Source organism: Pistacia vera, unplaced genomic scaffold (genome assembly GCF_008641045.1).
Source record: "Pistacia vera cultivar Batoury unplaced genomic scaffold, PisVer_v2 Contig197, whole genome shotgun sequence".
Classification (NCBI taxonomy): Eukaryota; Viridiplantae; Streptophyta; class Magnoliopsida; order Sapindales; family Anacardiaceae; genus Pistacia; species Pistacia vera.
The window spans coordinates 502,722-525,823 of record NW_022195998.1 but is presented as its reverse complement, the minus strand read 5'-3'; the positions used below and the strand labels follow the sequence as shown (position 1 = coordinate 525,823).

Sequence of the window (23,102 nt, the reverse complement as noted above, 5' to 3'; positions counted from 1 at the left end):
AATCCTCTAGTCATCTATCCCCGTAACTCTCTCTCTAAGTCTTTCCTTACAATCTCATTTACTCTCTCTCTTTCATACTTCTCTCTGCTTTCTCTTTCAGTTTCTCTCTCGCTGTTTCTCTTTCTTAGAACTCTTTTCTACTAAAGAGTTTTCTACAACTCTCTTTAGTAAGTCACGGCCCCATCTAACCGAGGCGAGTCGGGACTCGCTCTCGCTATCCGTGACTTCTACTTGTTCTCAGCCAATCGGACTCGGTTATGCATGGATTCGGAACCCTTGGCCATTGAGCGTAAATCTCTCTCTTGGGTACTCTAGGGTATAGCCCTCATCCGCATGCACTCTCACGGGCTACATCACTTCTCTCTCTCATACTCATGTCGCTCTGTCAATGCGACGTACATGCTAATACTCTACCCATTTTTCACGGGTTCCCCATCGCACAAACCTACTCTATTCTCTTTTTCCTCTCTTTCTCTTATAAAGCTCACACTCAAAGTTCTCTACTCTTTCTCTACTCTCTTTCTCTAATGCAATTAATGCATATGGATGACTCGTGCTCATTATGCACTCATGAAATGCAATTATGCCATGTAGCAATATTAAGGTTCTCTACTCTTACTCATGCCTTACTCAAGCATTTCATCATACAACTCATGTGCATATAAAACTCTACTTGATCTATAACTCTTCTCCCCATCATCCCAAAATGGGAAACTCCCTCATACTCTTTAAGTTCCTATCAAAGAAGACACTCCCAAAGAATTTGGCTCAAAACTCTCTTCACTTCCATCAAACTCACCTCAAGCGCACTCAACATCATACAATCTCAACTCTTCTCATAACTCAAGTATATACAACAATAAATAGAAATAACCACCCATCTCACACAATTTCTCAATAAACATAAGATATACACTACATACATAAATCTTTACTCAAAGAGTTCTTAAATCTCCACTTGGTTTGATTTACTTACCTTTATGAAGAGATCTCACTAATACTCTTCTTTTTCTTTAATACCTTGTCCCTTCTCACAACTTAAATCATAAAACCATAGACTTCAAAATACAAATATAAACAATTTATATCTAAAGCAAGAATCTTTACCTTAGGATGCTTTAGATGAAATCTCTACTAAAAACTACCCAAAACTCCCTAAAACCTCTTGGAAATCTTGGAAGATTGAATGGAGAATTGAAAGAAATGAGAATAGGTATGGCGGTGGAAATGGGTGAAATAAAGGTTTATCTACACTTAACCCTTTTTAGCTCAATTATAATCACATTTCCCATTTTGCCCTTGCTTTTCCTTAGAAATTTCATCTATATCCTTTGATTCTTTGCAAATACATCCTTATCTCCAACACATTCTCTACTAAATTTCCTTACATTTTACTCCCCACTTTTCCTACTAATTAGGGGTAGAAAGGTCATTTTTACCCCTATGAAGAATTCTCTATAAACCTCAAGAAACTTTTCTGCCGTCCCGTCACCGCAGCGAAGAAATTTCGTCGCCCTAGCGAAGAAATTCCGTCACCCTGGCGAAAACTTACAGAACTGACACCGCCATTACAAAGCCAACGTCGCCGCGGCGAAGACTGCTCTTCCAAAATTCCTCAAGTCTCAACCAATTTCAAAGCAAACACTCAACCAACTCAACATTTCATTTCAATTAAAGACCAACCAACCAAAATTGAAGATGAATCAATGAACTTTTAAGTAATACAGTAAATCTTAAGTATGTATCTCAAGTGGGGTGTTACATGAATCTGGCCGATAGTGCACCGATCTAGCCTTTTTCGGTCAGATCCACGGTGGATTTAGCCGGAAAAGGCCAGATCTAAGGCCAAAGATCTGGCCATTGACGGCCAAATCTTTGGTCGTAACCAGACGTCAACGACGGCCAACATATAGTTGTCATTGACCATCAACGACGGCCAAAGATACGGCCGTCGTTGACGAGCAAATGTGGCCAGATTTGGCCATCAATGGCTAGATCTAGCCGTAGATCTGGCCTTGACTGACAAGATCCAACTGGTAATGCGCCGATACGGCGACTCTAGCCACCCTCCGGCGGTGGTGGCTAGCTGTGATTATTCAATGGGTGGATTGGGGGTGTTTTTGTTAACTTTCAAAGTTTTATTATAAGAGTGTTTAGTAAATAAACAAACATAGGGGGTATTTTTATTAATTTCTAAATCTTACATCGTAATACCTGCCAATTCAACTTTTTTAACTTTTTTCAAAAAACTTTTCTAAAAACTGCAAAAAAGTGAACCAAACGGAGCCAATGTTTCTTTTAGTTAATTTCGAAAAAATCAAAGACAATTAAAAGAAAACGAAGAAATTGAAAGAAAAATCAAAGATGTATAGATTTTAAAAAGAAGAAAAATCGAAGAAAAACAATGTATTTCCAGTTAATTTCGAAGAGAAAAATCAGAGAAAATGAAGAAATTAAAAGAAAACAAGAAACAAGGTTAAAAAGACAAAGAATACAAGTAAAAGAAGAAGTAGAATCAATACCAGAGGAGCTATCTCATTTTTTCCAAGATCACCATTGTTTGCAATAGGAAGTAACCGATGCAAAAAATTCCAGTATTTCTTGTTGCAGAGATGGCACTGGAGTTGTGTTGTAAAGAGAAGTTTCGTAACTAGTAACTACAAATCTACAATACAATGGAAATTGTTGTTTCAAGTTGGGTTGATATTTATATGTTACCGTATGGCCGTTGAGTCCAAGAAATAAACTCAAGCAATTAATGCCGTTACTCTCCTTAATTAATGCGGATAATGAGTTGCAATTCTATTGGTTGATTTTAAACGCAAGCGCTCAGTCATTAATGCTAGTTGCAATCAATGTTCATATTATTTACGGATATTTATTTTTCGGCTTGGCTGCTTAATTTAACCCAACTTTTGAATAAATAAATAGGGAAATATTAATAACAGTTTATGAGCAGTAGGCATAGATTTGAAAGTGTAATAAAAAGAAATAAAACTTCATATTCACAAGTCTTACTGCCTCAGTTGAACATCTTCGATATTCTTAACATATTTATATTACAACAGCAAACTTACCCAACAATCAACAAATATGATCCACGAGAATAAGCTAAATTACATCTTCAGAAGGGCCAGCCTTTTTTATGGCTTTTTAGTGGCACTGGCCCGATACCTCACGGCAAACTGATGAAACAACGCTAGTGCATTGCTAGTGACCTGTTCAACATTCAATACCTTGCCCTTAATTGTGGCCTTCAGTTTACTCATGTTACGCCCAGGGAATTGTTCGACACAAGTGCTCGCATCTGTTAGGGCAGCACTCACCCAAGTCTCAACATTATTTATGCGCAAAAGGGAGTCATCATTCACAACTTTTTGGCTTAAGCAACGGAGCTCTTTGATTGATTGTGTGAGTTGAACTATACCACTATTTATTTGCTCCAGACAATCTTGTACAGTCTGGTAATCCTTAGCCTTGATCGCCTTGAGTTCTTTACATACCTTGAACAAGTATGACCTCGTGTATCGAGCTTTGTAAAGGCTCACTGATAAAGCGATATGGGCTAGTTGTTGCGGGCTTTGTAACTCTGTCGTGTTGGTAAATCCTGAGAGACTTTGAATACACAATTCTGGATATCGGGTGGACCTGCAGGAGGCCTCAACATAAGCCCTGGACTTAGAACGTCTGGCAAAGGATGGCTCGACTGTGCCCATGATCATGCAAGAAATCGAAAGAATGAGCAAGAAGGAGAGCCTCGGTTTAGCCATGGGTGTTGACAGTCAAGAAGATTTGAATTGAATACGACGAAGACAAGATTCTAGTTGAAAGGGAAAGCAGACGAAGAGTTTTTATAAGAAGAGGTTGGTCATCTCGCTCACATGCTTAAGTTCTTTATTTGATCTATCTTGCGGTTTACGTGCATTAAGATCAGATCATAAGAAAGCCCAATAATTTATTTGAACGGTCAGCCAGTTTAATAAACCTAAACCTAAGTTTTGATTAATTATTGTAGAAGCATAGTATTGAAATAACAGATCCTGATACAAAGATAGTGATTAGCTGTAACAAATTAATTTGATCATACAACTTATTACGGAAAGGAGCACGTGGGATTTGATGTTCAACGTTCAGATATTCTACTTTTCATACTTTCAACTTTTTGAGGCCACTTGATAATCCTTATCTTACGAATGCGATGAAGTACGTCAATTTATTACATTTATTTCAAATGAGATGAGCAGACCGCGATGCCGATGCTCACGTGTGGTGATATAAATGATAAGAATTGTTTCGCCAACAGGATCCCTTAATTAATGTTTAAGAGATTTTTGATAATTCTTCTGGAAATTGTGTTGTACATACTATATAACAAGTTGACTTTTCATCAATCATGTGAAACCGAGAGTGCTTACTCATAAGGTTATAAAGAAAGAATACGTGAATTCCAATTTTGCAGCAAGATTTAAAGTGGTGTTATGCAAGTAGGATTCTTTCTTTCTTTGGTCCGGTGCTGAAGTAACAAAATCGACCTGGCACTCCTGATCCTATTGACCTGCAATCTAGCTCGACGTCATCAGCTTGATGGATAATTTCTGATAACTACAGCCAGTTTTATTCACCATTATCAAAGAACGGTCTAATACTATGAAACAGAAAGCAAGATTAGAAATTGAAAATCTATGCAAAAAAGGGCGCAAATAATTGTGAACTCCACCCTAAGCACATTTTTTCACATCCCCACGCAGTAAACATCCATCTATTATGCGAAAGCAGACATTGGATCATGCAGCTATTAGTATTACCCACGCACCCAAATGCATACAAACACACACCAAGCTAAAGAAAGATTCATTCTATCTCAAACAACCAGCAAAACTATTACAGATATTACAACAAGAAGACAACATATATAACGAGGATAAGCAACACGTAATTAAACACACTGCAAAGAGACATTTGGAACAACGATTGCATAAAGCTGGTAATCATTCGGCGACTTTCATGCCCGACAGATAAACCCGGCTCTGAATCACACTGCCTTCAATCGAAAAACCAGGCATAACCATCATCCCAACCTTAGGCTTCTCATCATTTTCATTCATTATCAAATTCTTCACTACACTTTCCATGTAAACCTCTGAGAACTCAGTACCTCGGTTAACCTGAAAAATCTTAACATTAGGCTCAAAAGAATACGCCAGCCTGTGCAAAAGCCAGATTGTTTCATTTCAATTAAAGACCAACCAACCAAAATTGAAGATGAATCAATGAACTTTTAAGTAATACAGTAAATCTTAAGTATGTATCTCAAGTGGGGTGTTACATGAATCTGGCCGATAGTGCACCGATCTAGCCTTTTTCGGTCAGATCCACGGTGGATTTAGCCGGAAAAGGCCAGATCTAAGGCCAAAGATCTGGCCATTGACGGCCAAATCTTTGGTCGTAACCAGACGTCAACGACGGCCAACATATAGTTGTCATTGACCATCAACGACGGCCAAAGATACGGCCGTCGTTGACGAGCAAATGTGGCCAGATTTGGCCATCAATGGCTAGATCTAGCCGTAGATCTGGCCTTGACTGACAAGATCCAACTGGTAATGCGCCGATACGGCGACTCTAGCCACCCTCCGGCGGTGGTGGCTAGCTGTGATTATTCAATGGGTGGATTGGGGGTGTTTTTGTTAACTTTCAAAGTTTTATTATAAGAGTGTTTAGTAAATAAACAAACATAGGGGGTATTTTTATTAATTTCTAAATCTTACATCGTAATACCTGCCAATTCAACTTTTTTAACTTTTTTCAAAAAACTTTTCTAAAAACTGCAAAAAAGTGAACCAAACGGAGCCAATGTTTCTTTTAGTTAATTTCGAAAAAATCAAAGACAATTAAAAGAAAACGAAGAAATTGAAAGAAAAATCAAAGATGTATAGATTTTAAAAAGAAGAAAAATCGAAGAAAAACAATGTATTTCCAGTTAATTTCGAAGAGAAAAATCAGAGAAAATGAAGAAATTAAAAGAAAACAAGAAACAAGGTTAAAAAGACAAAGAATACAAGTAAAAGAAGAAGTAGAATCAATACCAGAGGAGCTATCTCATTTTTTCCAAGATCACCATTGTTTGCAATAGGAAGTAACCGATGCAAAAAATTCCAGTATTTCTTGTTGCAGAGATGGCACTGGAGTTGTGTTGTAAAGAGAAGTTTCGTAACTAGTAACTACAAATCTACAATACAATGGAAATTGTTGTTTCAAGTTGGGTTGATATTTATATGTTACCGTATGGCCGTTGAGTCCAAGAAATAAACTCAAGCAATTAATGCCGTTACTCTCCTTAATTAATGCGGATAATGAGTTGCAATTCTATTGGTTGATTTTAAACGCAAGCGCTCAGTCATTAATGCTAGTTGCAATCAATGTTCATATTATTTACGGATATTTATTTTTCGGCTTGGCTGCTTAATTTAACCCAACTTTTGAATAAATAAATAGGGAAATATTAATAACAGTTTATGAGCAGTAGGCATAGATTTGAAAGTGTAATAAAAAGAAATAAAACTTCATATTCACAAGTCTTACTGCCTCAGTTGAACATCTTCGATATTCTTAACATATTTATATTACAACAGCAAACTTACCCAACAATCAACAAATATGATCCACGAGAATAAGCTAAATTACATCTTCAGAAGGGCCAGCCTTTTTTATGGCTTTTTAGTGGCACTGGCCCGATACCTCACGGCAAACTGATGAAACAACGCTAGTGCATTGCTAGTGACCTGTTCAACATTCAATACCTTGCCCTTAATTGTGGCCTTCAGTTTACTCATGTTACGCCCAGGGAATTGTTCGACACAAGTGCTCGCATCTGTTAGGGCAGCACTCACCCAAGTCTCAACATTATTTATGCGCAAAAGGGAGTCATCATTCACAACTTTTTGGCTTAAGCAACGGAGCTCTTTGATTGATTGTGTGAGTTGAACTATACCACTATTTATTTGCTCCAGACAATCTTGTACAGTCTGGTAATCCTTAGCCTTGATCGCCTTGAGTTCTTTACATACCTTGAACAAGTATGACCTCGTGTATCGAGCTTTGTAAAGGCTCACTGATAAAGCGATATGGGCTAGTTGTTGCGGGCTTTGTAACTCTGTCGTGTTGGTAAATCCTGAGAGACTTTGAATACACAATTCTGGATATCGGGTGGACCTGCAGGAGGCCTCAACATAAGCCCTGGACTTAGAACGTCTGGCAAAGGATGGCTCGACTGTGCCCATGATCATGCAAGAAATCGAAAGAATGAGCAAGAAGGAGAGCCTCGGTTTAGCCATGGGTGTTGACAGTCAAGAAGATTTGAATTGAATACGACGAAGACAAGATTCTAGTTGAAAGGGAAAGCAGACGAAGAGTTTTTATAAGAAGAGGTTGGTCATCTCGCTCACATGCTTAAGTTCTTTATTTGATCTATCTTGCGGTTTACGTGCATTAAGATCAGATCATAAGAAAGCCCAATAATTTATTTGAACGGTCAGCCAGTTTAATAAACCTAAACCTAAGTTTTGATTAATTATTGTAGAAGCATAGTATTGAAATAACAGATCCTGATACAAAGATAGTGATTAGCTGTAACAAATTAATTTGATCATACAACTTATTACGGAAAGGAGCACGTGGGATTTGATGTTCAACGTTCAGATATTCTACTTTTCATACTTTCAACTTTTTGAGGCCACTTGATAATCCTTATCTTACGAATGCGATGAAGTACGTCAATTTATTACATTTATTTCAAATGAGATGAGCAGACCGCGATGCCGATGCTCACGTGTGGTGATATAAATGATAAGAATTGTTTCGCCAACAGGATCCCTTAATTAATGTTTAAGAGATTTTTGATAATTCTTCTGGAAATTGTGTTGTACATACTATATAACAAGTTGACTTTTCATCAATCATGTGAAACCGAGAGTGCTTACTCATAAGGTTATAAAGAAAGAATACGTGAATTCCAATTTTGCAGCAAGATTTAAAGTGGTGTTATGCAAGTAGGATTCTTTCTTTCTTTGGTCCGGTGCTGAAGTAACAAAATCGACCTGGCACTCCTGATCCTATTGACCTGCAATCTAGCTCGACGTCATCAGCTTGATGGATAATTTCTGATAACTACAGCCAGTTTTATTCACCATTATCAAAGAACGGTCTAATACTATGAAACAGAAAGCAAGATTAGAAATTGAAAATCTATGCAAAAAAGGGCGCAAATAATTGTGAACTCCACCCTAAGCACATTTTTTCACATCCCCACGCAGTAAACATCCATCTATTATGCGAAAGCAGACATTGGATCATGCAGCTATTAGTATTACCCGCCCACCCAAATGCATACAAACACACACCAAGCTAAAGAAAGATTCATTCTATCTCAAACAACCAGCAAAACTATTACAGATATTACAACAAGAAGACAACATATATAACGAGGATAAGCAACACGTAATTAAACACACTGCAAAGAGACATTTGGAACAACGATTGCATAAAGCTGATAATCATTCGGCGACTTTCATGCCCGACAGATAAACCCGGCTCTGAATCACACTGCCTTCAATCGAAAAACCAGGCATAACCATCATCCCAACCTTAGGCTTCTCATCATTTTCATCCATTATCAAATTCTTCACTACACTTTCCATGTAAACCTCTGAGAACTCAGTACCTCGGTTAACCTGAAAAATCTTAACATTAGGCTCAAAAGAATACGCCAGCCTGTGCAAAAGCCAGATTGACTTGGCCAGTTTCAGAAAGGCCTGGTAAAATGGAGTCCTTGGATGCCCACCCCCCATTACATAATTCCGCTGATCTAAATTTCCAAAGAATGAGGCTTCCATCTTCGGGTGAACAACCACTTGGTACTTACTCCTGCAAAATTTCCCAAAAATGGAATCAGGGTTTTGACCCAGCGTGTCCAGTGGATCCATCTCCTTTAGAGCAAGAAACTGGTGGAAGAAACTCTCTTTGTTAACTATAAGCTTATCTGATTTAATGCCAAAGCTTTCCTGCTGAAAGCCACTGAACATTTTTTGGCATATATGAGACTCAAATGCATATTTCTTATGAGCCCTCTTTGCATAAACGACATTGGGTTCGATAGAATTAGCTGCAGCATCAAGGTCCCATCCAGCTGCTTTCATCATGTTGATCAATGGTTTAGAAAAATCATGAATAGCTAAGAAAGCAGCTTCAACAGTTGCTGTGAAGAGATCAGGAGTTAGATCCACAGGAAAAAATCCATTTTCATCTCCGGAACCTTCTGATTCTTTGGTTGACAAGCCTCTAAGCTTGAGATTCTTTTCCAGTTTCACTCGCTTCTGATTTGCCTCCTCAATCAGCTGCTGCAACTGAACAATCTCGGAATCTTTATTCTGGATTTCAGATTGGAACTTCTTCACCATAACCTCGTATGTTTTCAGAAGGCTTTGTTGTTCTTGGATCTCCGCAGCTAGGCGGGAGTCCTGAGGAGAAGCACATACTGGTTTGGGGTTGTTTTCCCTGTAAAAATGCTTGAGTTCAGATAAATTCTTTAACTCTGAGATTACAAGTTTATCAGCAGCCTGGATTTTATCAGGGTCATAGGGAGTATGAGCAGACTGGAGCTGGATGTAAGCTGACTTTAAGGAGGAGATGTTTGAAAATATCTTGGACACCAAAGCTTCAACAGCTTCTGGATTCTGATTCATGGCCTCTTCCATGGGTTGAGGATGGACTTTTTGGCTGTTGTTCTCACGGTGTGGGTTATCTTTCACCCCAGTAGGTAGCATAGCTACTACCAACAAAGGGGTAGTTTAATTGGAGTCCACCAGAAGAAACAACAATGCAGAGAAACCTGCAAATCTCCCACGATTACGAAGTTTGTATACATGTAAACAAGAATGCCTGATCCAACATAAAATACAAAAATAGTAGAAAACAAACTTTGTTCATAGATATCATAGAAAGAGAGCTACATTTCAGTCCTGGTTTTCAAAAGATCACATGGTTTCCATGTAAAAAGCAAAAATCCTAAGCAAATGATTTTAAGCCTCTACAGTCACAAAATGTTATACATTGATAAGGGGTTAATAGATTGTTCTCACTCTGCATACACAGTAAAGAAATTATCTTGATTTTGGAAGACCAGGATCGGAAATGGAACTAGCAATATTCATCAAAAGAACAGCTACACCCATGAAACATAGATACATAGACACAAACGATGCCCTTGTTCTATGTTCTAAAATGGAATGGTCCCTTTTTGATCAGATACAGGATACCCAATCCTCACTAATAAGAAAAAAAACCTCAGGAAAACTGAAATTCAGTCAAACCAATGCTCACACACACATGCATCTATGATAAAGCGGTAATTTTCTGATTTAATCAAAGCAAACCTTAATTTAAACATTTAGAAATCATTTGTAAGCAAATTTAACCTAAAAAATGAGAGACGAGGTAACCTACGTATTAAGATCGCAATCCAGTCTCCTCCGAAAGAATCCAATAAACATAATAACCTTTAACCTGAAAAATAACGATGAAGAAATCAATAATTAGTCATTGATCTCTGACACCGGCACAATGCTCATAGCCTCTCAAACATTTTGCCTTATTAAGCGTAAACAACTAGAAACAAGTTCAAAGAAATACAAAAACTGGTAAATTTCCCTCAGAGAAATATTAATCAAGTAAAGCCAATCTATCACTAATAAATAAAAGTCAAATCGCGGAAACTAAGTCATGATTAAATACAGAAAAATTAAGCACAATTCGACTGTACGGAGACGAACTTACTACGCAAAACCTTCGGTAACTTCAAAGGAAATGCAGTAGAAGTACAGAAAATCAAATAGAGTATCAAGACTTTAGATCATTTTGGGACATAAAATTGATAAAGACCCCTATAATTACAACCACTATTGCCATTTAGCTAAATTATTACTACAAGCTGTCATTTTCATCAGATTTCTAGGCAACCAAACAAGAGTTCATGATGAAAAGGTACCTGATCGGATAAGTTTGCCGCAGATTCGCCGGGAAGGGTGGAGAGTATTAAAATACAAGCTCTCGAAGAGAGAAGAAGGTGTCGAAGAAGTTTGGTAAAGTTTCCAATCTAACCTGACAAATGTTAACCCTAGATGGATAATATTTGTTATTTACAGTACTTCGTACAGTATGTAGCCATCTCTTTTGAATTTCTTTCGAATTTTTTTATTTTATATTCTGTTTTTGTATGACTCAGCCAAGGAAAAAAATAAAAATATAATTAGTTACAATTATGGATGCTTATGTTATTATAAAAGCTTCTTATTAAAATAAAAAATTATAAATAAAGCATGCTTATCGAAGATGCTTTCGAAATGTCAATACATTCCATGATAACTCATGAGTATTTAGATTTTATAATGGAAGATTTTTAATTATTTTTTTTTTGTATTCAAAGATGTTCGAACCAGTTTATATACACTTCGACTATTTACCCAAGCCTTGAAATGAATTGTTGTTAAAAATTGAATTTGTTTACATCATCAAATTAGTGAGTTTAATCAACTATCACACATTTGTTTGGGATAGGGATAGTGATAGGTTTGGATTTGACCTTGCCATCAAGCGTCAAGCTCTCTCGTGATTGGCTTGGACCTGACCTTGCTATCAAGTGTGAGGGCTCGCTCATGATGGACTTGCACCTGACCTTGTTACCTAATGTGAGGGCTCGTTCACAATCACATCTTTCACGCTTGATCACGTTGAACATAAAAAAAAAAAATGTTAGAAGTTGAATTTGTCTTACATTGTCATTTCATGGTTAAAACATGTTTTAATTTTTGCTTTTAATTTTGTAATTATTATGATATTTCCCAATTTTTGAAATGTAATTTTTTTTTTTGGTTTAAAATAGAGAAATAAACCCTCACTTATTGTGCTTGGCTGGACCCAACCTTGCTACCAAGCGTGAGGGCTCTACTGTGATGGGCTTGGACCTGACCTTGCTACCTACGGAGGATTCCCTCATGTCCCTCACGTTTGACGACGTTGAACATGAGAGAAGGTAGTGGAAGTTGAATTTGCCTGTTTTTATTTTTGTTTTTTATTTTGTAATTATTCTGATATTTCCCAATTTTTTTAAATGTATTTTTTGGGGGGTAAAATAAATAGAATAATTTTATAATTAAGTGAAAGAAGAGAGATATTTATTCCTGTCTTATTGACAACTCCAAACGTCCCCTTTAGTTAACCCTCTTCAAAATCAAATCCCAATAGATAGAAAAAGAAATTGGAAAAAGCAAAGCAATAGCTGAAGAAGCAAGAACAAGCATCGAACTCTGAAGGGTTAAGGCTCGGTCTAAACATTATAACCATATCGTAAGATTCTCTTCTTTCATTTGTTTAGTTTCTGTCATTTTATCGTTTGATTAAGAAATCTAATTGGTGAAATAACAACCATTAGTGAATTGTCTGGGTTGTCAGCGAATGCGAAACTCAGCTAAGTTAGAAACTTTTTTGTTAACAAGCTTTGCAATTTAGTTTTAATTTTTCTGTTTTTTTCACTTACCATGATGGATATGAATGTGAATTTGGATGGCTGGGATTTTGGTGCTGGAAAGCTTTGTTACTTACGAAGTAATAGTAAGGCTGTTAATTAACTCGGTATCACTAGAAAGCAATTCAATGTGCTACTTTGTTTTCTTCATAATAATCAGGTTGAAGGTTGCAAAGAGGATAAAGTTTTTATTATTATTTTTTTATTAATATGTTTTCTGGTTGTTTGAGTGTAATATTGGTTTATTCATTTACTCATAATGAATATATACTTGCAGGTTGCTATGTGATGATGACAACGATAACAACACTGCCCAAGAATCCCAGAAGTTCCAAGCTTTTGCTTCCAGAGTCAAAGTATGTGAGATCTAGAGCTGAATTTTTTTTCCTTGCGGCATGCTCTCATAAAACTTCTTGTGCCTTGGGCTCAAAATTTGATTCCAGAAGCTGTTTCATCCATGTAGCGCAACCCTACTTGGTCAGCAATATCAAGTAAGTCTCAGTCTCGGTTACAATTTTGATATACATGATTCATATTGTTTGGATGCAGATATATCATAAGATTTCAAGCTTGGGTTAGTATTTTTACAGAAAGATTTGCTAGACATGTAAATATGTTGTGGTTGTAGTAAAATGTGAGATGAGCTTGAATATGGTTTAATTTCATTGTTTAGATGGGTTTGTTGGCATCTGAATGTAGGCAGTAGGTCCTCAAAAGGCGGCTGTAATCAGCAAGCACTATAGTCCACAAGCACCTGCCTCTGACCTTCCAGCATGCTGATATAAACACATACATGAGTGGCAAGTTAGGATTAATGATTTTTATCTTAAATACGTTGTAAACTACTATGAGAACTGAGGTGGAAGCCTTTTCCACTTAAGGGCTGATAATTGATAACGGAGTAATACCTGGTTATTTAGGGGTGACAACACATTTACTTAGGGAGTTGATGCATGATAAACAAAATTTAGCCTCTCTTAATACATTTGGGGCATATTTTCTTGTGTTGGGAAAAAATGTTGGTAGTCATATACATATGATGTTTTCAACAATTCTGTAATACTTAATGCAGACGATTTCTTTTCAAATTGCACAGGGAGATGGCTTGGTCTGTTCGGAGCAGTGTAGATGGCAGTGGATTTGATCCTTCCTCCACAGATAGCCCTAATGGCAGGACCAGATTAATTAGGGCCATCCAATCTTTTCAAACCAAATTGGGTGCCAGAATTCAGGAGATAAGGAAAGATCTTCCAATGAAGTTACTCTTTTTCTTGGTGGGATTCTATTGTGCAACTGCCTTTGCCACCGTTATTGGGCAAACAGGTGACTGGGATATTTTGTCTGCTGCATTGGCTGTGGTGGTTGTGGAGGCGATTGGGGCCTTGATGTATAGAGCTTCTCTTCCTTTAGTTAGCAAGTTAAAAAGTCTGATCACTATGTTCAATTATTGGAAGGCTGGGCTTTCACTTGGCCTCTTCCTGGATTCATTCAAGTATGAAATGGATAACATTATTGAGTCAAGTAACCCCTTCAATTTTCAAATAGATATATTCTCCATATTCTAGTAAATCTTGGGTATTCTTTAGTGCTGTTGACTACTCTCTTTTGTGATTGCGTCCAACTACTTGAAGAAGTTGTTAGCTCGTGTGGATCAGACTTGGGCGCGCATGTGGAAGCTCAAAGCCTCAAGCTACATTGGACAAGTTGAAAAGCATGCTGGGTCAATCAAGTTGACCCAGCATTTACAAGTAGAACCAGTATTATGATTTGATAACTGATAATGGTCTTGGGCAAAAAAATTAGAGTAATATGGCTCAACACCCTTCTCTCACAACTTTCTTTTGTTAACCCCTGATAGTTTGTAATTAATAAATTGATAAATGAGTAGATAAGACCCTTAATAAACTGACCAATTATTAATTATTATATCAGAAGTTGTGAGAAAATTGTAAGATTGCGTTATGAACGTAGTATTATTCAAAAAATTATGATTCTGCAAGAAAATACTCCTCCCAGAACTTCAAAAGTTAGTGAGATACTGGATTCGCCAAAGAGCCCACATGTTTTGCTTTATTAACAGTGGATCCTATTCAAATTTTAAATTAGCGAATATTAACACTGGATGAAATAAAAATGGTTGTACAACAAATATCATCACATCAATAAATTGATAATTACAGGTAGGCTCTCCTAGAAACCATGTTAACACATATCAAAGTATTACATGGCTACTGTTCCTTGTGATATATATGATAATATATCTGTAACTGCTGATAAACATTATTTATGTAAAGACAGTAAAGTATGTATGTTGTCCAAGCACAACCAGAGAGGTGCAATCACGCATCCACTTCAGGACCTGGGTATGCTGGTAGGCTCATAATCCGCTTGTCTAAGACTGGACCTCCCACAGTAAAATGATATAGACTTTGAAAGTTTGATCCCGTCAACCCCAGAAGTTGATGCACTGAAAAAATAAAACAAAAGAAATATATATTTTCAAGATATACTTCTCAAATGCACCAGCAGCGATACCATGATAGCCAAGCACAATTATAGGTCATAGTAGTAGTAAGTTCTCCTCCAAGCACAAGGCCACTGTTTATATATTAATAAAGTAACAATTTGTTCCATGGTCGGAATTCTTCAAATAGGCATTAACAATCCTTCACTTGGTACTATGATTCACAATCCTTATAACCTGTTAACAACATACAGCACAGCATCTATACATACCTTGAATATCTGCTACAATTTTCCATCATCACTTCTTAAACGCTAAAAAGTGTGGAGGCACTTATTTCCTAACTTTTATTGTGGTGATCAGGTTATTGTTTAGCTCATTCTCATAGTTCTACAATCATTTTATTTATGTTCGTTTAATTCTGGGACTTTATATGCAAAATTGTAAGATTTTACAATTATCAAACTGCATTAGAATACTAAGATACCATGCATATTTGTTATCACATTGAATCAGAATGCAAGTGAACATACCAGGGTCATCAAAGAAGCAACCAATTCCAGTTGCAGATATGCCAACTGCATGTGCTTCAAGGTACAACACCTGTCCAAGAACTCCAGTCTCCCAAAATAATCGGGGATACATCCAAACATTATTGTTACGCAGAGTAGGCTCGAAATGAGCCACCATACCAAGGCTAAAGCAGCCATCACTAGCAATGTCCTACATTAATTTAGCACAAAACAGTTTAGGAAGACCAGAGAAACATTTTGTCTATTTACACCTGCGCTCTATCACCTGTTTTACAAACCAGAGAGACAGACAGAGGATTTATGATTCCAGGCACAGTTTCAAACTTTGGTTTTGTAAAATTGATATGCACGGAGCAATATTTTATAACAATATAAGATCTACAAAATTTCCAATATAAAAGCCAGTAGTTGGTAGTATAATTCAACTATATATCTTAAATAATAGATGGAACTTTTATCCCAATTACAGTCTCTTCATGCTTAATGCTTTGCAACATGTCTCTCAGGGTAAAATGAAAACAAGCAGTTGTTTCAAGGGAAAATTTATTGGCAAATTAGTTCAGCTCATAAACGACTTACCATCTGTAGCATCTATAGTTTCCCCACACTTTGATGTTCATAAACTAACAATACAGTTAAAATCCTCAACCAGTAAACAAAGTTCTAACCACAAATCATACACTTGCCAAAATCTCGACCAATTTATCAAAAACAAACATAAGGAGAGAAACTGGATCATAAAAAGAATTAGCAAACCTGATGGCATGAAAGTCCTTTGGCGAGTTGTCGGCAATCACCCCTAGCAAGTTCATATAAAGGTAGATCATCAGGGCAGCCCTCTGGCTTCTGCCACTCGAAGTCAGGCCTCATAACTTTCTTTAACTCCCCAATGTGATCCTCGTTCCTTACCAAGAAATACAACCCCTTTGGCAATCCTTTCACTCTATGAACAAACAAAGCAGCATGCACCTCAGCATCCCAAGAAAGAACCCGAAATGGCAATGCTAATTGCCTCTTCTGCTTCCCTCCACTCCCAGAACCCGAAGGAAGACAGTGTAATAAAATTTGATAAAATGTCTCTCTGTCCATTGTAGTCACTTCATCCATATCAACCGCGCTCCTCCTCTTCCTAACAACTTCTCTCACAGTAAAACCCTTGTAACAATTTTCATTAAAAATTCCACTACCATAAAATGGATCAACTGCAAATGCATTTCTTGTAGTCAATGGTTTTTTAACTGCTTCAGCTGTTCTATAAATTATGTCCCAACAAATATGTTCTTCACTCAACAAATTTGGCTTCCCTTTCCAGTCCAACACTGAAAACTCCTTTATTAACAAACTCAATTTCTCATAATTTACATCAAATTCCCTACTTCCAGATGGAAAAACAACAAGAACACAATCCGGGTGCTCAAATTCAATTTCCGGAAACTTCCCTTTAACAGGTTTTGATGGAATTTGAAATTCTGGGAAAATATGAAGCCCCATTAATTTCTCTAAATCTTTATACCCCAAACCTTCCAGAATCTTCACATCCCAACCAAGTCCAGCAGCAGCCATGGTAACAGCCGCAATGGCATGGCCCACGTCATGATTACAGTACCTGAATGCCCGCTCTCCGTATTTCCAGGCTTCGCGCCAAAATATCGAAGAAAAGCCGATAAGAAACGAATTTTTGGGAAAGAATTTATTGAAAAAGCCGGAACCTGATGGGATTTTAGCTCTAAGTTCCAAAGCATGCTCTTTTGGTGCATAATGTGCAACGAATGGTGAGTCGCAAACCGAGTCAATAGCAGGAGCAATTATGTACGATTCAGTTGGGTGTAAATTGCCGCTACTCGGGTTGACCCGAAGAGACCAAGTAGAAAACCCGGTGGTTTTCCAGGCGGAGAGAGCCAGTGAGTCATAAAAGAATTGAGAAATTGAAGAAATTGTGAGGGGTTTAGGAGGAGGAAGAGATGTAAAGAGAGAAGAGTACAGAGGGATATTATCGTCGTTACTCGAAGATGATAGGGTTTGGTTTTGACCGTCAGTAGAGAGATGTAAAAGAGGGACGAGAGGAGAAGAAATGTAGCGGCGAAATGGATTGGGCTGGTTGGCCCAGTCGAGTCCGCGAGGGCCACGGGCATAGTTCGTGAAGGAATGCTTGGTTTCGTTGTGATACTTTATGACTTGAGCGAGCTTTTGAGGGTCTATATTTTCCGGGATTTTTTCTTCTTTTGGGTTGGTTGTAGAGGGTGACGAAGACGATGAAGAGAAGGACATGATGGGAATTATATTTTTGCTTGAAGGAAAGAGATGGAAATGGAAACGAGAAGGATTTAAAGGGAGAGTGAACCTTGATGCAAATTGTGGCATTTTTGTGGGGTTACACAATTTGTTTCGGTGGCTGTAGCATGTTCTAGACTCGGGAATACGGTGGACACGGTGGCTATTCTTACTTTTTCTTTTTCTTTTTTCTTTTTTATTTCTTCTGGTTTTAGATTGGCTAGTTCCAACGACTGAGGAGGATGCTTCTGAACGACTGATTCGAGATTCCGAGTTTGAGTGTAATGCGTTAAGACTGATACAGAATTGGGTCCTCGATTGAGTGGTCCACTGCTCAAGCCCAAATACAAACCCATATACTGTTGGATATTAGTATTGGGTCAGGGCTGCACGGGGCTAAAAAGAGGAAACTCAATGGCTCAATAGTTATTAGTAGCCCATAACAGTCCAATACAAAACCTTTACCTTTCGTGGACGTACGTACACATACTTGTAGTTATACGGCGCATAGTAAAGCGTGATGCTCCGGCGACCAGTAATAAAACCTGTGCCTTGAGTACACGTCCAAAAGTGCACCTTGAAGCGCGTGACATCAATTCCCACTTCGGGATTGTGTGTCTGTCTGATTTGGCTGGTGACTCAACCATAACGTCATCATTATCTTAACTTTTCACTTTACTAACAGCCAACCTTCCGAAGTTAATAAATGCACTCTTTCAATTAACCCGATGGACAGAATCGCCCTTGTTGAAAGAAAAAAAAAAAAAAAATTCATTTTAATTATAATAAATTCGGTGATAAATAAATAAAAAAAGATGCAAAGTGTTTTATGTCAGACTTGGTGAATGGGTATCTATGACTCTCATAAGGTTTCAACATTTTACAAATGTATAGAAAAAATCATTAGATTAACACAAACACCTTATTTCTTTAACTTTTATTATGGGTTACGGATCTATTATGATTATTTCATTATTCCTCTTTTAACATAAACATTTGACAAATTATCTTGTCGTTAAGTTTTGATGTTATATTGATCAAGATTCGAGAGAAAGACAAAAAGTTAAAAATTAAAATATTTTGTAAAGTAGAAATATAAAAACTAAAAAAGATATATTGTATATACTTTTTAAAATATATATTTTTGTAAAATAAAATATTCATTATCAATTTTTTTTTAAAGTAAAGAAAGATCAGCAATTTCGGAGATCTTTATCATCTTACATCTCTTTTTTATGTAAATTATTTTAAAAATAATATTAAATTATAAGCATATTTAAAATAAAAAAACTTTTTCTAATTTTTTTAATTATTTTGAAATATTTAATATATCATCCAGTATTTTAAAATAAAATGTCTAGTTTACCCTTTCCTCGATTCAATTCAACACAAAAAATTGACAACAAGGGGTGCAACTGTGCAAGTGACTAAAGATGCGTTTGGTTTGTTATTTTGGATATGATTTTGGAAATAATATTGGATAGTTGAATAGGGTGATTATTACGAAATAAAATTTAAAAATTAACAAAAAAAAAGCTCCATAGGTTTGTTAATTTAACTAAACACCTAATATATAAAATTTTTGTAAAATAACAAACACACCCCCACCACCCACAGTGCCAGATTCCGGCCACTATCGCTGAAATCTAGTCGAAATCTGGCGTTACAACGTATATCGGTCGGATCTGGCCAAATGTGCGTCGATCTGGCAGTCAAAAGCTGGAAAATGCTAGATTTGGCCTTCAGCGACGGCCAAAGATATGACCATCATTATTGGTCGTTTGTACGCTGTTGTGATAGATTTCAATTATCATCGATAATAGTTGTCGAATCTAACAACTATGGGCATGTGAGGGTATTTTTGTTAATTTTTAAATTTTTTTTTAGAGGTATTTAATGAAATTAATAAATTTAAAAGGTCTAAAATAATTAAAAAATATAATAATATTTTTTAAATAATTAAACAAATAAATATTTTGAAAATAGAATTAGGAATAGGGTACCAAATAATAAAACAAAGCATAAAAAATTATTGGGATTATGTGTTAGGTAATGACAAATCGTCTTTTCACAGGTGGATCACCGAATAAAAAGCATTTGAGTGCTCCCTTTAAACCTTTCCACTTATTCTAAATTTTGAATTGTTTAATTTAATCTTTATCCATAAGCATTTTGGCTCCTTCCAACCTGAACAGAAAAAAGCCGCACGCTTTCTTCCCCTTATAATCGCGCCAGTAAAAAATCCCGGTTCTTCTCCTCTGCTCACTCGAACCGTCGAACGATTCATTACTGTGATTCACTCTCATCTCAATCTGTCTCTCTCTGTTAGGTACAAAATAGTACTGTCAACCTCAATGGTTATTTCCGTTCACTCTCATCATCAACTCAACACTTGCCTTAATTAGATTCTTTTAAAGAATTTTTTTTTTTTTTTTTTTTTTTTTAGCAGAAAAAAGGTCATCCAGTAGGGGAAGAGAATCCATTACTTACAGAAATTAAAGGCCGCAAATATTCCAACTGCTTTGTTAGAGAAAGGACAAAATCGTGTTATTGATGCTTCTCTTACACTTATTCGTGAGAGGGCAAAGCTTAAGGTACACATACAATCTTTGTTTTAATTTCAATTCAGTGACTAAAATTCTGCTGCAGAAACTATAATTGATTCTTACTTCGGTCATATGTTATGTGATATTTATGAAGGGAGAGCTTCTGCGTGCGTTAGGAGGTGTTACTGCTTCAACAACTCTTCTTGGAGTTCCATTGGGACATAACTCATCGTTTCTTCAGGGGCCGGCCTTTGCTCCTCCTCGTATAAGAGAGGCCATTTGGTGTGGTAGCACCAACTCTACAACTGAAGAAGGTAATTTATTATGAAATAAATTAATTCTCAAATAATTTATTTCGATTAACGAAAGGAGTTTATTTTATTTATTTAGTTTTGAATCGCCTGGTATGCGGTGTGCAGGGAAACAATTAAGCGAACCGCGGGTGTTGACAGATGTGGGTGATGTCCCTGTTCAAGAAATACGAGATTGTGGTGTCGATGATGACAGATTGATGAATGTCATTAGTGAGTCTGTGAAGCTAGTGATGGACGAGGTAAATTAGTGTTTTATATGAGTTCTGATATTATCTTAAGATTAAATCCGGAAATTAACAAGTTAATTAACTTTATGCTGTGAATGAATCGTAGAGGACAATTAATAAACCATTGTTATGTATACGAGTTATTTTCTATTCATGCTTTAACTCGTTAGATATGTTTCATGGAAAGCTTTATCTTTTAGATGTTGCTTCTATGTTTGGAAAGAGTTTAAACGGATAAAATTCACGCCAATCATGAAGTTTATGCTCTTTCAGGATCCATTGCGGCCATTAGTTTTAGGTGGTGATCACTCAATATCTTTTCCTGTTGTAAGAGCAGTCTCTGAGAAGCTTGGAGGACCTGTGGATATTCTTCATCTAGATGCCCATCCTGATATTTATCATTCATTTGAGGGAAATATGTATTCACATGCCTCATCTTTTGCCCGAATCATGGAAGGTGGTTATGCTAGGCGGCTTTTGCAGGTGAGTTTTGTTTTTCAACAAGCTCTACATTTTTCTGCCTTTTATGTTCTATTGTCACTATTCAATAGAGATGGACTTAAGAAATATGATCCTCATGTCATTTAATATATAGGTTGGAATGCTGCCATTCAAACTGCTTATTCATGTGAGAGCATGTATTCTCTTATATTTGGAATAATGAGTTCAATTGCTGACTGCTTAGGTTGGACTAAGATCAATAACAAGTGAAGGCCGAGAACAGGGGAAGAGGTTTGGAGTAGAGCAATATGAAATGCGGACATTTTCAAGAGATCGACACCTTTTGGAAAACCTGGTCTCTTCTTTCTCTCTTTCTCCTTGGACACACACACACAGAGTCACAAACATCCACATATACATTTATTTATCCATAATTATTTTTCTTGCTTTCTTACCTTAGCCTATCTGCTGTGCATATTCCAAAACTGCATTTTCATTAAAATATACATTTGTAAGAAATACTAAATGGTGGAATTGATGGTATTTAGATACCTGTAAAATAGCGAAAAGTAGAAGGAAATAATGATATTTAACATTGATATCTAAAACTTATAAGTAAATATAAGTATTTCTCTTGATGGTAGGCATAGGTACTCGTAGATCCCCACAGGATGCATTTGTAGATCCTTGATGTCTGAATTGTGGTAGTGTTTCTGGTTTTTACATTTTCGAGAGTCACCTTGCTTGAAGTGAGATGTTTTGTGTACTTCTTGAATTAAAAATAGGCATTTCATTCCTTCTTTTTTTTTTTTCCAGAAACTTGGGGAGGGAGTAAAGGGTGTATACATTTCTCTAGATGTGGACTGTCTTGATCCTGCCTTTGCTCCTGGGGTGTCTCACATTGAGCCAGGAGGTCTCTCTTTCCGTGATGTTCTCAACATTCTCCACAATCTCCAAGCTGATGTTGTTGCTGCAGATGTGGTTGAGTTCAATCCACAGCGTGACACTGTTGATGGGATGACTGCAATGGTTGCTGCTAAGTTGGTTAGGGAACTGACTGCTAAGATATCAAAATGAAAAGTACTCTACCTCACCATCAACATTTTTGTACGATTATTTATTAATATTCTTGGAAAGTCTGATTAATGTTCACATCATCTATTTTATTTTTCACCCAAGTATCGCTGAAGGCATTAAAAATCTACCTGGTAGGTTCTTAATGTGTCAACCATAGTTGTACTCCATAATCCATATATGATGTGTAAGTAAGTGTAGCTATTATCTAGCCCAATGAAGATTTTTACTATGTGCATTATGATGTAAACTTTTAGAATACAGAAAACCTAAATGCTGCTTAAAAGATTTGGAAATAGACCTTACATGAGTTTTAAGATTTTTTTTTTCAATGCTTATAAGATAATTGACTCGAGTCAATTCTAGATTTTAGGTGGAATAGAAGCACATAATCAATGACTGCTGTTATTTGCAGTGGCTCATGGACCATCTGTCAATCTGAATCAACAGATTTGATCCCATAAAAGAAGATGTATTTTGAAAAATTTCAAGATGCCTGACTTGAAAGTATTAGTTGATTCCGTCATTAAGGATATATTTTACTGCTTTCTGTTTTAAATTCTCCATTTTCCTAATATCACTTTCTATGATGAAGAATTTTCTACTTTAATCTTTTATTCTGACTGGGTCCAAAACCTTAATATTTTCTTTTGCC

The 23,102-nt window shown here is 36.6% G+C and overlaps 6 protein-coding genes across 8 annotated transcripts; 2 read left to right on the top strand and 4 right to left on the bottom strand.

Annotated features, from left to right (window-relative positions):
- Positions 1-3,026: 3,026 nt before the first annotated feature.
- LOC116128105 (pectinesterase inhibitor 9-like) lies at positions 3,027-3,770 on the bottom strand. Its single transcript, XM_031413778.1, has one exon. The coding sequence runs from the start codon at positions 3,768-3,770 to the stop codon at positions 3,144-3,146; it is 627 nt and encodes a 208-aa protein (XP_031269638.1). The 3' UTR covers positions 3,027-3,143.
- Positions 3,771-4,837: 1,067 nt separating this feature from the next.
- On the bottom strand, positions 4,838-11,220 carry LOC116128128 (protein GRAVITROPIC IN THE LIGHT 1). 2 transcript variants are annotated; one of them, XM_031413807.1, is made up of 4 exons: positions 11,042-11,220; positions 10,501-10,560; positions 8,770-9,886; positions 4,838-5,205 (listed from the first exon to the last, which is right to left on the bottom strand). In XM_031413807.1, exons 3-4 carry the CDS (start codon positions 9,819-9,821, stop codon positions 4,989-4,991), a joined length of 1,269 nt encoding a protein of 422 aa, XP_031269667.1. In that variant the 5' UTR covers positions 9,822-9,886; positions 10,501-10,560; positions 11,042-11,220; the 3' UTR covers positions 4,838-4,988. The 2 variants fall into 2 exon arrangements, with proteins under 2 accessions (XP_031269667.1, XP_031269666.1); XM_031413806.1 differs by having other exon boundaries at positions 4,838-5,174; positions 8,739-9,886; positions 11,042-11,219.
- LOC116128129 (pectinesterase inhibitor 9-like) lies at positions 6,591-7,334 on the bottom strand. Its single transcript, XM_031413808.1, has one exon. The coding sequence runs from the start codon at positions 7,332-7,334 to the stop codon at positions 6,708-6,710; it is 627 nt and encodes a 208-aa protein (XP_031269668.1). The 3' UTR covers positions 6,591-6,707.
- A 1,004-nt stretch (positions 11,221-12,224) lies between the features above and the next one.
- LOC116128173 (ycf20-like protein) lies at positions 12,225-14,146 on the top strand. Of its 2 annotated transcripts, none has more exons than XM_031413870.1 (3): positions 12,225-12,399; positions 12,855-13,068; positions 13,674-14,146. In XM_031413870.1, exons 2-3 carry the CDS (start codon positions 12,866-12,868, stop codon positions 14,140-14,142), a joined length of 672 nt encoding a protein of 223 aa, XP_031269730.1. In that variant the 5' UTR covers positions 12,225-12,399; positions 12,855-12,865; the 3' UTR covers positions 14,143-14,146. The 2 variants fall into 2 exon arrangements, with proteins under 2 accessions (XP_031269730.1, XP_031269729.1); XM_031413869.1 differs by having other exon boundaries at positions 13,650-14,146.
- Positions 14,147-14,670: 524 nt separating this feature from the next.
- Positions 14,671-18,074, bottom strand: LOC116128168. The gene is made up of 3 exons (XM_031413861.1): positions 16,331-18,074; positions 15,575-15,764; positions 14,671-15,044 (listed from the first exon to the last, which is right to left on the bottom strand). Exons 1-3 carry the CDS (start codon positions 17,933-17,935, stop codon positions 14,917-14,919), a joined length of 1,923 nt encoding a protein of 640 aa, XP_031269721.1. The 5' UTR covers positions 17,936-18,074; the 3' UTR covers positions 14,671-14,916.
- Positions 18,075-19,686: 1,612 nt separating this feature from the next.
- On the top strand, positions 19,687-22,682 carry LOC116128080 (arginase 1, mitochondrial-like). The gene is given in 7 exon segments (XM_031413746.1): positions 19,687-19,694; positions 20,292-20,439; positions 20,546-20,705; positions 20,811-20,944; positions 21,206-21,415; positions 21,618-21,728; positions 22,190-22,682. Coding segments are annotated over 7 exon segments (1,032 nt in total). The 3' UTR covers positions 22,451-22,682.
- The last annotated feature ends 420 nt before the right edge of the window (positions 22,683-23,102 follow it).